We start from the raw sequence: 13409 nt of genomic DNA, 5'->3' as shown, positions 1-13409 counted from the left end.
TACTCCTATATTTCTGGAACTCTCGTGTGATACATTTTCTACAGGTGCAGATAGCGATACAGAGCCTATTTGCCTCGTAATATCCAATAAGCAAGGAACAGCCCCATAAGAGATGCACGCTTCATTTTCCGTGGATCCATATGCCATACCATCGCAGTAGTACGCTGAGTCTTCTATCGAGTCTAGTCTATTCCCATAGCAATTGTATGAAGAGTCACTCGTATTTCCATCGTAATGACTGCCGTTGGTGGCATTGGTCTGTGCATCCTCATCTGCTGCGTTGTTCTCTTCTTCTTCCTCATCTGTTGGGCTGTTCTCTTCTTCTTCCTCATCTGCTGGGCTGTTCTCTTCTTCCTCCTCATCTGCTGGGCTGTTCCCTCCTTCACCCTCATCTGCTGCGCTGTTCCCTCCTTCACCCTCATCTACTAGGACGTTCCCTCCTGCACTTCCATTTACTGCAGTGTTGTCGATTTCCCCTGCGTCCTCGAGGAGCAGATCTAGCACCTCTTCATGATTTGGCCACTGGGACGGGTCCGTCGATCCAATACGTCGAATAATGCGGTTTACGTAATACACAAAGTCACTTGAAGGCTCTAAGTTATATACCCGCGCGCAAATATCATTATGTACGTCATGCACCACACGAATCTCATGTCCTGCTAAATTTCTATACACTTCACATAACTGATCATAAAATATTTTGGTGTACTTATAAATATCGTAAGCGTCAGGCACTGTCACCATCTGTTCGTACATATGAGGCTTGTAGCTCCCGTCTTCAACGCATTTCTTAAATCTTTTCATTATTTGTACTAACTTTCTTCGCACCACTACAACCTTTTTCTTTTCTCCACAAGTTTCAAACACCTGGCAAGGCAATTCTTCTGGCAAATCCCACACTTGAACTACATCAGTAAATAATCTCGTTATGATATGAAGCCAATAATGCACAAATCTGTAGCTGTAACACAACTGAGATGCATAGGTTCTAATAATTCTGTCCATTTTGTAATCGAAAAAATTGATAACGTGTTGCACTAATAAAAATTTCTCTCTAAGTTCCCTGAAACAATCATCGATTTTTTTCAAAGCTACAATGTAAGGATGATCTTCAGCATATATTCCATCTCTCTCCTCAGTGCTTGTTCGGTAGCGTTCCCTATACTCTTTAATTTTGTTTTTCATATCAGCAGATCCTATATCTCTTATATTCTTCCTTATAGAGCTCATAATGTCTAAAATAATTTTTCTGCACCCCTTTATAGTATCAATATATGAACGATCGTTGTTCTCAACTTCGGCATCTACTAAAACGGTTTCTAGATAATCATCTCTACTCTTTTCAATAATGGGATTCTTTTGCAGCTTATCAAAAAAGAAAAAGATCTTTTTACACTCAGAGAAACGATATTGGGGGAATAAACTGTGAATCCTCTTTCCATAATAATATTCCGTCGAATACTTGGGGCAGAACTTGTTGTTTTCTTTGAAGCATGAAATAATTTCCGATACAATTCGTTCTGCATACTTTAGAACACGTGATATTTCTTTCCAGTTTTTGCCCGCTTCTTTGTCAGCATATCTCCTATATTTTGTTCTGCCTGATATGGTTGGACGATTGTTATACATGTTTCTAATCCGGTTAAGCTTTCTGTCCTCAGGCATTTCATCTGCTTTGGGGAGCATATATTTCGATGTGTCACGCAGTCGGTTCATAACATATGCATTTCTTTCTCTATAATTCCCTACCAACACTTTTTTAAAATGTACAGTATCTATCTCTAAATCGCTTTCATCAGGAGTTATGGTTTGTTCGCCCTTCTTACTACCATCTGAATATTCTGTGTCACTAAAGAGTCCACTACCATCCGGTTGGGGGATCATTTCGCTGGCATTACTCTCCTCATCCATATGAGTGCTTACCTCGGAGTTCTCATCACCACTGCTTCCACTACCGTTGTTACCAGGCTGTACATCATTAGGCGCGACACCCCTCTGACCCTGCTGATTTTCGCCACTAGGTGCAGCTGCTGCAGCTACAACTGCATCAGTGCCTAAATCAACATTGTCAAACAAACGACCAGTCGCATTTTCCCTATTTGAGTCACCTGTACCGCTATTCTGTTGCATCCTGCGCGATAGTATCAACAATGAGCTACTCCTTCCCTCGTGATCCCTTCTTAAACCACTGGACTCACTCGTAACACCCGCGCACCAAGGTGCAGCATCGGCGGTGGCATCCAGGCAATCTTCCCGTTTGAAGTTATCCTCCCTTTTGAAGTTGTCCTCCCGTTTGAAGTTGTCCTCCCGTTTGAAGCTGTCCTCTCTTTTGAAGTTGCTCTCCCTTTTGAAGCTATCCTCCCTTTTGGGGGTGTCCTCCCATTTGAAGTTATCCTCCCTTTTGGGGGTGTCCTCCCATTTGAAGTTATCCTCCCTTTTGGGGGTGTCCTCTCTCTTAAAGTTGTCCTCCCTTTTTAAACTCTCTTCCTCTCGCTTTACACTCCTGTCCCACCTGCTCCCCCTAAAACTGTTGCGCACATAGGTCTCTTCACCTTTGGAGGGCAAAACATCATCCTTTTTCTCGGCACATCTTTCCCAAGGCAGCATATACGCACTGCTACCCGCATCGTCCTCTCTTTTTAAGTCATCCTCATCTCTTCGACTCCTTCCCAGGGGTAACATATACGAACAGTTACTCGCAGCATCTTCTCTTTTTAAGCTTTCCTCACCAGATTTTGCGCAAGAGCTCCACGGAAGCATACGGCCAGAGAGACCTCCGCTCACCCTTTTCTCTTCTTCCCTTTCAGCACTCTTCTGTGCACTTTTTTTTTTCCATTTTTCCATTTCATCATCTGACTGCTCATCTTCACTTGACGACTGCTCGTCATCCGCATGACCTTGGTCATCCGAAGAATTTTCCCCATCCGAAGGACCATCCCCGTTGTGATTGTTTCCTCGCCTGTTTCCACCTCCTCTTCCACTTCCATTTCCGTTTCCACTTCCATTTCTGCTTCCGCTTCGACGTACATTTCTGCTTCCACGTGCATTTTTGCTGCCACTTACGTTTCCGCTTTCCTGCACGTTGTCGCATCCACGCACATTTCCGCTTCCGCATCCATTTCCGTTTCCACTTCCACTTCCGCTTTCACTTTGGATTTTACTCACGACTTCACAATCAGCACCACAGTCCTCTATCATCATGCTCCTTTCCCTGGGAAAGCATGGTCCTTTAATTACTTCTGCACTTTTTCGCCTCTTTATTTTCTCCTTGCCTTTCCTCACTGTGATCGTGTAAACAGCATTCGTCCTCCTAATAAGTCCTCTGTTAAAATTATATTCCATTTTTACGTTACAAAGCGATTTGTACATGTCGTATTTCTTACCATGAATGTACTGAAAAACAGAATAATAGGATGTTTGGCGGATGTTTTTCACCGCGCAGTACCCTGTTTCCCAAAAACAAATAGAAAATCCCTTTGTCCGGGGTAAATAATGACCACTACTTGGTTCATTATCTACAACCTCCAAAAACTGTGCAGCATTTTCCATGGAAGACTCAGCAGGAAGATTGCAAAGTGCTCTAACACCTTTCAAATCGTACTCTGCAAAGTCCTTCACCAGCACACTCCCAATTTCCTCCGAAGATTTTACAGCCTCTCTGAAAAGTGCTCTAACACCTTTCAAATCGTACTCTGCAAAGTCCTTCACCAGCACATTAGCCACTTCCTTTGCGGCTTCCACAGTCTCCTTGAAGAGCATCTCAACACCACTCAAGTCATAGTCGGCAATATCCCTAAACAGCAAGTCGAAATTTTCCTTTGTGGATACTGCAGACTCGTTGAAGAGTGCCTCAACACCGCTCAAATCGTACTCTTCCACATCCCTAACCAACAGTTTTTTACTCTCCACCGTGCATTCAGTGGCGTCTCTTGGCAGCGACTCAAGATGTTCCCCTGAAGCAGGCGAAGCAGGCTTAAACTGTTGACTAACGTGGTCCAACGTATGCTCTATAAAACTCATCAGATCTTGTACACATTCCATTTGGTCCTCTGAATTGCATTTTAACGAATCTGATGAGTTTTCCGCATTGTCTACCGAACCCTCTTTAAACACAGTCTTAAAACGCATAATTTTGTCTTCAATTTTACTTCTCATCCATTTTACCATTTGCACAAAATCTTCCGTTTCAGCATTGGGCAACACTTTCAAGCCCTCTTCAGTCGAGCTCTCAACATAGTCTTCCGAAAAATCGCTTTCACTTTCGATTTCACTTTCGATTCCACTTTCCATTTCGCTTTCTTCCTTAGTTCGAGAACTATTCAAATACGTAACTGCCACACTTTCCAACTCTTCCTCTGAACTGTCAACCACCAAGGTAGTGCAACAATCTGTAAAAACAGGTGACTCAACAGCACTGAGGACATTCTCTTCATCACTCTCAACCGCATTCAACTCATTTATGGACAAATCATCTGAACAGCAGTCCATCTTAACAACACATTCGTCACTTACAGCTTTTAGATCTGCGCCTAGTTGGCCTTCTAGCGCATCCTCTACTGTGACAACTCTCTCTACAGCTGTGCTTACCAACTCGCACTTGTTCTCCATAGCGATTTCTTGGACGATTTCTGGGGCAACTTCTTGGACAACTTTTGGGACAACTTTTGGGACAACTTTTGCAGCAATTTCTTGTACGATATCCATTTTTTGATATTTCTCCTGCTTCTTCGTAGAATTCTTAGTATTCTGCATGTTGATGAAAGAGAAAAACATATTTTTATTTTCCCCATCTTGCAAAAATTAGCAAAAAATGAAGAAGAGGAATACACAACGTGCACATTGTACAGCCTTTACACAAATTATTATACACTCCGAACGTTCGCGGTGTGCAAACCACATGTGCTTCTTCGAACGAAATTCTAGGTGCCAATTTACGTAACGCGTAAACGATCGTCCTAACTTTACGAGTCCAAGTGGTTGCCACACGAAAGATATTAAGGGGTCTCCGAAACATCTCCTCGTGACAAACACTTGAATCTCGTGAAATTTAGACTTCACGTGTGGATCATGTAATGCAAATAGAAATATTCCTATCCATATGGGTAGAAATATAATGTACATTACGTACCTGGTTCTGTTTTTTGTTTCCTTTTCTAGGTCTCCTATTATAGTAGTTCCTCTTGCTCTTTACTTTACTTTTACCACCCATGGTTACACGTAATAGAATATTTGGATATTAAGCAAAGAATACTGCCTCTTAAGAATAAGTGGCTTATAAGTATGTAAGGTGTGTGAATACACGTAAGAAATAAACACAAATAGGGCATAAATGTAAATGTTTTTTGTGCAATTAACATATGCCAAAGGGCAGAGGCAAAAGCGAAAAATAACAGTGCAAAGGGGTGAATGTAACAATGATGGGTGAATGTAACAGTGATGGGTGAATGTAACAGTGATGTGTGAATGTAACAGTGATGGGTGAATGTAACAGTGATGGGTGAATGTAGCAGTGATGAGTGAATGTAGCAGTGATGGGTGAATGCAACAGTGATGGGAAAAATGCCAGTGATGGTAAAAATACCAGTGAAATGGGGGAGAAAAATTCCAAGTACCAAAGGGGAAAAAAAACAGTGAAAAGGGAGGAAAATATATGTAAATGAGGGTGCAAAAACAAGTGAAAAATGATACAAAAAGTTAGAGAAAAAGGATGCAAATAACTAGTGAAAAAGTGTGCAAAAAACAAGTGAAAAAAGATGAAAGGAACGAATGAAAGAAAAAGGAAAAAAGTAATACCTACAGGATACGTTAGAGCGTATTATGTAGGGCTAAGCCATACAGGTATCCTTTCAAACAAATAAGGAAAACAAAAAGGGAACAAACATGTCAAATAAAGAATACGTTAGAGCGTATCTTATGTGGGTGTGCAAATACTGATATTTTGACAAATAAAGGGGACAAATGATAAGGTATATGAGTTCGAAGAATAAGTTACTATACAAACATGACCAACAATCGATACGTTAGAGCGTATTATGTTAGGCTACGCAATACAGATATCCTTTCAAACAAATAAGGAAAACAAAAAGGGTACAAATGTGTCAAATAAAGAATACGTTATAGCGTATCTTATGTGAAAGTGTAACACTGGTATTTTTACAAACAAAGGGGGCAAATGATAAGGTGCGCGCGTGCAAAGAAGTACTTACCATGTAAGCATGACCAATAATGAATACGTTAAAGCGTATCGTGTACGGGTATGCAGTACAGGTATACTTTCAAACGATGGGTGAAAATGGTAAGGTGCAAGCGTGCGAAGGAGAACGCGCCACAAAAACAATCCAAATAAAGGATACGTCAGAGCGTATTTTATATGGGTATGCAATGCGTGTGAGCTCCAAAGAAAAAATGCGTCATATGCAGTGTATAAGATAAAAATGTATGTGATTCACAATGATTTACGTGGTACGAAACATGAAAACAAATTTACTCGACGGTAAATTATTTTTTGAGGGGGGGGAGGGGAAGTTTTGCCGTAAGCAGTACCTTCGTAAGTATACATATACTGACCTCGAAAAAATTACATGAAGTTTGCCTTAAACAAAAATTTGCTTTCGAACAAAAAAATGTAACCTTAAACGCAGTAAACACACGTATACAAACTCAATACTTAAGTAAACACAAACAGGTGAAAAACTTGCATGGTTATACTCATACGATGAAAAAACTTTTTAAGTGCTCTTATTTGTGAAAATAAATTTTCATAAAAGTGAACAAATAAATGTTTTAAAAAAAAAAAAAACAATATATGTTTACCTTTTTGCAATTGAACTTACGCAAAAAAACGCGGAAACTTTTAACAAAAATTGCTCTTTCGTTTAAACATTTGCAAAAACGCGCGAATGTGAGGCTCGCATACCGTTCAAGGCATCAAGTAAAAATTGCATACCTATAGCACCTTGCTCATTCATTTCCGCGTATTCCAATATGATCTCAAAAAAGTTCACTAGCAAAAACAGTGATATTCCTTTAGAGAACACCTGTTCTAATAATACATGATTTGCTGAATGCAGTTTTTTCTGCTTTCTTTTTTAATGGGTTTATTGACTATACAGGGATTCTCTAAACACACAAATTTTCCAAAACACTGCTTTCATTATAAGAGGTTTTTCCGCATTTTTGCGAATTTTGGGCATTTTTTACATGATGATGACCTCGATATGCGGCCTCGCACGAAGAACCATATGCGCACAAAGTTGAAATAAAAAAATAATAAACACACCCCTTGTGTGCAACGGCTCGTGGTACCTAGCTCGTCCTCGCAAGCTGAGCCTCCTCGTATTTCCTTTAAAAGAATACATGCATATAAAGAAATCACGTGAGCGCAAGATGGACTAATCGCATGCATGAAAAAAGAATACTGCAAAAATGCTATCAGCTGAGAGCTCCTCACATGATTTGAATGCGAAGTGCGCACACGGGGGTGCTGCAAATTGTAAAAATTTACAAGGGTGTGCTCTTTCGTATTGCCTGGTTTTGTTTCAAATATACAATATGTACATATTGAAAATCGTCACAATGAAAGGAAGAAATATGAGGCTCTCAGGCTTTTTCAGAGTGCTTCTTTCAAGGTAGTGTACAAATCTCGTGCACGAGAAAACGCGGGGGAATTCGGAAAAATCCACGAACATTCGCGCAATATACGGTTAACATATTTTTTTATATGTATCAATCTCCCATTTTGCTGAGTGTTTTTTTTTTTAAATATTTTATGTAAATTGTCATAAGAAATAATATGGAGATTGTTGCGCGGAAAAAATGCTTTCTCATATGTATATATATACATACGCAAATACAAGCAAGCCCTGTGGGGTTAAAAAAAAAAAAAACACGTTAAAGCATATAAAGGGCTACTTTTAAAGGTACCTCCTTCATCAGCGTAATTTTCTCTTTTCAAGGTAATTTTTTGAAAGGCTCACGAAACATATACTACACTTAAAACATAACAGTTGCAATGGAGAGGTGTTATATGTTCCTTGAGGTGTATTTCTCAATTATGCTATGTTCAACTTTGCAGTTTGGTTTTACTCATACAGATTAATTTTGCGCTTACGCTTAAGTATAAACTTAACTTTTTTTTTTAAACTGTAAGGGTTAAACGTAAACTTTTTTATTTTTTTTAACCGTAAGTGTTATATTTAGCCGTATATTTTTTTCTTTAACCGTAAGCTCTGAATTTGACCTTATTTTTTTTTTTTTAACTGTAAGGGTTACATATAACTGTAATTTTTTTTTTTTAACCATACAAGTTGGTTTTACGATTATTTTTTTTTTTTTTTTGATCGAATAGCTTAATTACAACATTATATTTTAATTTTCTCCGCATATTTTAAGTACATATCATATCATTTATTCTCCTTTCTCTCCTGGGCATATTTGCCGAATCATTCTGTTGTACTTTTTTTTCCCCCCCGGAACAAATGCAACCCAACTGGTACGATTCGTGAAAAAAATAGTTGTTTCGACCCTGTGCTCCGTACAACACTTCAAAGGGATACCAAGCTTTTTTAAAAGTGGGCAATAACCAAAGTCGGAGCTGCATTACGTATACATGCGTGCATGCAACAGTGCATTAATGCGTCTTTCGGTTCTCCTTACATAAGGGCACTACGTTTATGCTACACGGGGCAAAGACTTAAACTTCTTTTTGAAGCGTATCCGTGTATCTGTACATGCCTGCATGTAGCAATAATCCAGACGCGGGCAGGGCACAAAAGGCACATATGCGTCTTTATACTTGTATACATAGGCATCTCCTTCACGTGGAAAACAGGGAAGTTGCATTTTAAACCTCCTCTCCTTTTGTTGGGTGAATATTGAACAACTTCTCTTCCGTATGAGGTGTCATATAAAAGTGTAAAACACCCGCTATTACATACAACCGAATGGAAAGAGGTAAACATTAAGAATATAAACACTTTTCATTTTTTTTGGATGTTCTGACGTAATAAAAAAAAATGACCAGTTCAATTGAACATAAATGTGAGTGATGACATGGTGGAATGTATAATATCCATCCATTTTTATCAGCTACGACATCGTATTCGACATAAAAACAACCACAACAAATGCGCTACTTTAGGGGGGCTTTTCACGGACAATTATGCAACGGATGGATGTTAAACACATTGTTTCTTGCCATATAAATATTTCGCAACACAATATACAACCTTATTTCATGGTCACATACTTTGCTACAAACCTTCGCTTAGCTGAAATTTGCTCGTTCGTGTGCTGTGCAAATTTGCCGTTAACCCATATGTATGTTCAATTTTTTTGCAGTTTTTCCCCTCCAAAAAAAAAAAAAAAAAAATATACTTAAAATTGTGAATATATGGGAAAGGGGAAAAAAAAAAAAATTCCCCATAACTGATTCGTGTTGATGTTCTCAGTAACATATATTTTCATCAAAAAAATGATTTTTTTTTTTCGCGAAAATTAATTATATATTGACGCGAATATGCACACATAATTTTTTCTCATACTTCAATTAATTTTTTATTCGTCATGATGGAAAAAGCGCGAGGTGAGCGGAAAATAGGAAAAAAATTCAGTTAATTTTACATGGTCACATAAATGCCATAAGTCAATTATATTCCTTGTATCATTCCCTTTTTGTGGTTTTTTTTTTTTCTTTGTGGCTGTTTCGCACGCGAATATTTTTGACTTTTTTCTTTTTTTTTTTTCCAAAGCCCTGTGATTTTGTAATTGACCGTACACTTGCTTTGGCCGAGCCCAGTGACTTTGCAATTGATCATACATTTACATTTGCACGTGCGCTTAGCCTTGCACGTTGACGTATACTTGTCCGGTAACCTTGTGATTGGTCATATGTTTGCACGCTCACATATACTTACTCTTACTCTTGCCCTTACGTTTCACTTGACCTTACCAGTGCACTTTCTCTTTACTTGACCTTACCCTTGCACTTGCGCTTTACTTGACCTTACCCTTGCTCTTACACGTGCACTTGACCTTTACTTGACCTTACCCTTGCTCTTACACATGCACTTGACCTTAAGCTTACGCGTGCACATTCATTTTCCAATTTATTTTAATATACTCGTACACTTACCCCTACACTTGACTTACATTTACATTTGTTCTTGCATTTATGCGTGCACGTGACATTACACATTCACATGCACTTACACTTGATCTTGCAGGCATATTTGACCTTACATTTTCCCTTACACGTGCACGCGACCTTGCTCTTGCCCTTGATCTTAATCTTGCCTTGTTCTTACTACTAATTGTAACCTGCTTACAAACCCAACCCCTTTTTTACACTTAAGGCACGCCTTGACCTTGTCCCTAAATAATACCCTAGCCTGAACCTTGATCTTGACCTTCCCCTTACTCGAATTCTTCTCTCGATTTTTTCTGTAAAAAATGAGGTGCTCCATGCTTTTAGCCCTTCAATGAATAGCACACGAACAAAACTATTCTGCGTATCGATTCATCTAAGCGAATTTATGCATTATCTCAAGCAGAACATTGGTATTAATTAAACCGATGTGTTTATCCATTTTAATTTATTTCCTTGCAAATGACCGGCGCATGCGGGGTGATTTTCCTCATTTCCGGCTTTCTGAACAGTATGAATATTCCCATTCTGTTCGTGCAAAATGAATAAATATCAAGCAACACATATTTTTATTTTTTCCACTCTTTTAAGTTTTACAGGAGTGTAAAATATGGCCAAACGTTTAACTCAACTACGTATATGCATGTTTATTCGCATTTATTACTTTATTTTTCACGAATTTTTTTTTTGCGCAAATTATATGCCCCTTTGCAATATACACATTTTGAAGTTTAAAAGTTCCCAACCCCTCATATGTGTAAATTGTTCATGCCAGTTGGCAACTTTTTTATTATAACAATGGCAATTGTGTGTACAGGGTTATTTTCCTTTTGTTAATATGCCATTTTTGCAATTAATTAAAGGATTCACTAAACTCATTTGGGGAACATCCTGAATAGCTAACATTGTTCAGAAGAAAATCCAAACGCTTATGATTTATGTAAGCTCACACATCACATCTTTTCGTTTTTCCTGCTTACTTTGGTGTAAATAACTTATTTTCCTGTCCCCATTTTTATCAGCCAAATATGACGCACTTGCATACGCGGGGTATTACTCCTCATGTTAGCATGCATACACACGGGAGTACATAAAAACGTGCCCTCACGCATACATACATTGGTGTATATACGTGTACGTACGCACATAGAAACGCCGATTGAATGGTAACACCCGAATACGCAACGAGAAGAAAGAAAAAATGCATTCCTGTCACGAAATCTAATGTGTTATAATAAAAAGTTCCAGTGCGATGCGTGAGCTGTCGTTTTATTTCTTATTTTCCTATTCATCTTCCATTTTTGAATACGTTAAGTAAAAAAAAAGGTACATTTCCAAATGTACATTAACACATGTACAACTGTTAAGCAATATTATGTTTGCCAATGTTTACAATGAGAGAAGAAAATTTTTGTGAACATAGGGAAAGATCTCAAACGCATGCACACAAAACATCTAAAAATTGTTCAAAGTACATTTTTCAATATCGCACACCATGTGCATGGCAATTTATAGACGTCCCTCAATGTTCATCCATAATATGGCGCCCATTTTGAAAGACAATTAATGAAAAATGCTTAGTTTTAAAATGAAAGCAATTTTGTAAAGATATAGTTCGTAAAGTATAATTTTAATATATTCAGAAAACAAACTGTTAAAGGAATTTCTCATGCGTAGTGCCATTTTAAACTGAGCTTTATGAAAATCACAGAGCTGGATGAGCTCTTAAAATGAAATATTTTGTGTTAACATGACTTTGTATTGAACCAAGTGTGAGCCGATCCACTTGCGCCGCGCTGTGTCCACTTTGTGAACTGGAAAATAAGGCGAATGGGTAAACTGTACATAATATACGTTTGTATACGTGTGCGCGCGTGAATAACACACCTTGAAAACCTATGTGAGCCTTTGGTCGTTCTTCTTCCCATTCCATAGGAGAAAACGATAGTACATTCCTTTAAAAAAGGACAAACTATGGAACGCTTAACGCATTTACGCGTGAACAATCGTGTATTTTGTGTGATATTTTAAAAAGAGAATGCTCAAGCTATAAGCATCCTTATATCATCATAAAAAATAGTGTATAAAATTCGATAATATTCACCTTAAGAAGTGTTTTATTGCACCTTCCCCACACCCGATTTTGCCGATATAGCCTCTTTAAATTATCCCCGCAATAATGGTACGAGGGACGCACATAAAAAGCGAATAATGCCAGCCTTTGAAAGTGAACAAAATGCTGCTTCAAAATTGCGTACTTTCAAAATTTTACACTTCTCAAATAACACAATTTAATCGCATTTTGGAAGAATGCATTCTCCTTATTCGTACGCGTAATTCATTCGTTAAAACAACCCACTTTGTGGATACCCCCTGCAGCCACATCGCAGGCATAAATCGCTATTTTTTTACTCCCATTTTGGGCACAGTGGCGAAACCCTCATCCCTTGATGGAGCCAAAAAAAAAAGGGAACATTAACGCGTGAAAATGTTTAATTTAATCACAAAAAATTACTGCAAATAATTTTCGAGTTAAGCGAGTACAAGTTGGCTATTCACCCAGGCCATTGTAGCACATCCGCCTGTAGCACCATTCCTCAGGGGGGGAACAAAAGTTTGAAGTTTCGCCTTAAAAAAAAAAGCTATCAAATCGTAGTTCGTTCTTCCATATCAATACCAAGGAATGAGGCAAGGATATAGAATTTTCCCCCTTTTTTTGAGCCATTTAATTTGCCAAAATTTATACTTTTTAACTTAACATACAAAACCAATATGTCCCAATCAAACTGGTGTTTGTTCAAAGTACATTCAAAAAAAGGTAAACAAATAACATTACAATTTCGTAAAATAAACATTTTAATGATATTTAATGTGCCCATTTTTAACAAAATAATTCCAAAGGAAAAAAATATGCATTAATCCAATTTTGAAAAGATAAGAATAAAGGATATGTTCCCTTGGTAAATATATATTTATTCACTTAGAAGAATCAGTGGGAGAGACCACGTACGGTGTACTCTATTTTATGCTACATAGAAGTCGGCTGTATGATATTTTATATTTTTGCAAAAATATTAGGCAATTTAACATTTATCATATTTTCTCAATTTTTTTGTTTCTTCAACATTTGTGTACAATTATTATAAAATCGTGTTCACCATTATATAAAACAATTAAACTAGGTTGCTTACGGGAAAATTTAGTGTTTCTTGTAATATATTATATTCGTACTCTGAATATCCCATAAAAAATATGTTAAATAATA

The 13409-nt window shown here is 37.9% G+C and overlaps 1 protein-coding gene across 1 annotated transcript, besides 1 other annotated feature; it reads right to left on the bottom strand.

The window, feature by feature from the left end:
* On the bottom strand, nucleotides 1-4704 carry PVX_003475 (hypothetical protein, conserved; the record flags this gene model as incomplete). The annotated part of the gene is made up of 1 exon (XM_001612885.1): nucleotides 1-4704. A coding segment is annotated over one exon (4704 nt), but the record flags the coding sequence as incomplete, so codon positions are not given.
* A 333-nt stretch (nucleotides 4705-5037) lies between these two features.
* Nucleotides 5038-5211: a microsatellite.
* Nucleotides 5212-13409: the final 8198 nt, after the last annotated feature.

Source organism: Plasmodium vivax, chromosome 4 (genome assembly GCF_000002415.2).
Source record: "Plasmodium vivax chromosome 4, whole genome shotgun sequence".
Lineage (NCBI taxonomy): Eukaryota > Apicomplexa > Aconoidasida > Haemosporida > Plasmodiidae > Plasmodium > Plasmodium vivax.
This window is presented reverse-complemented; position numbering and strand designations above follow the sequence as displayed.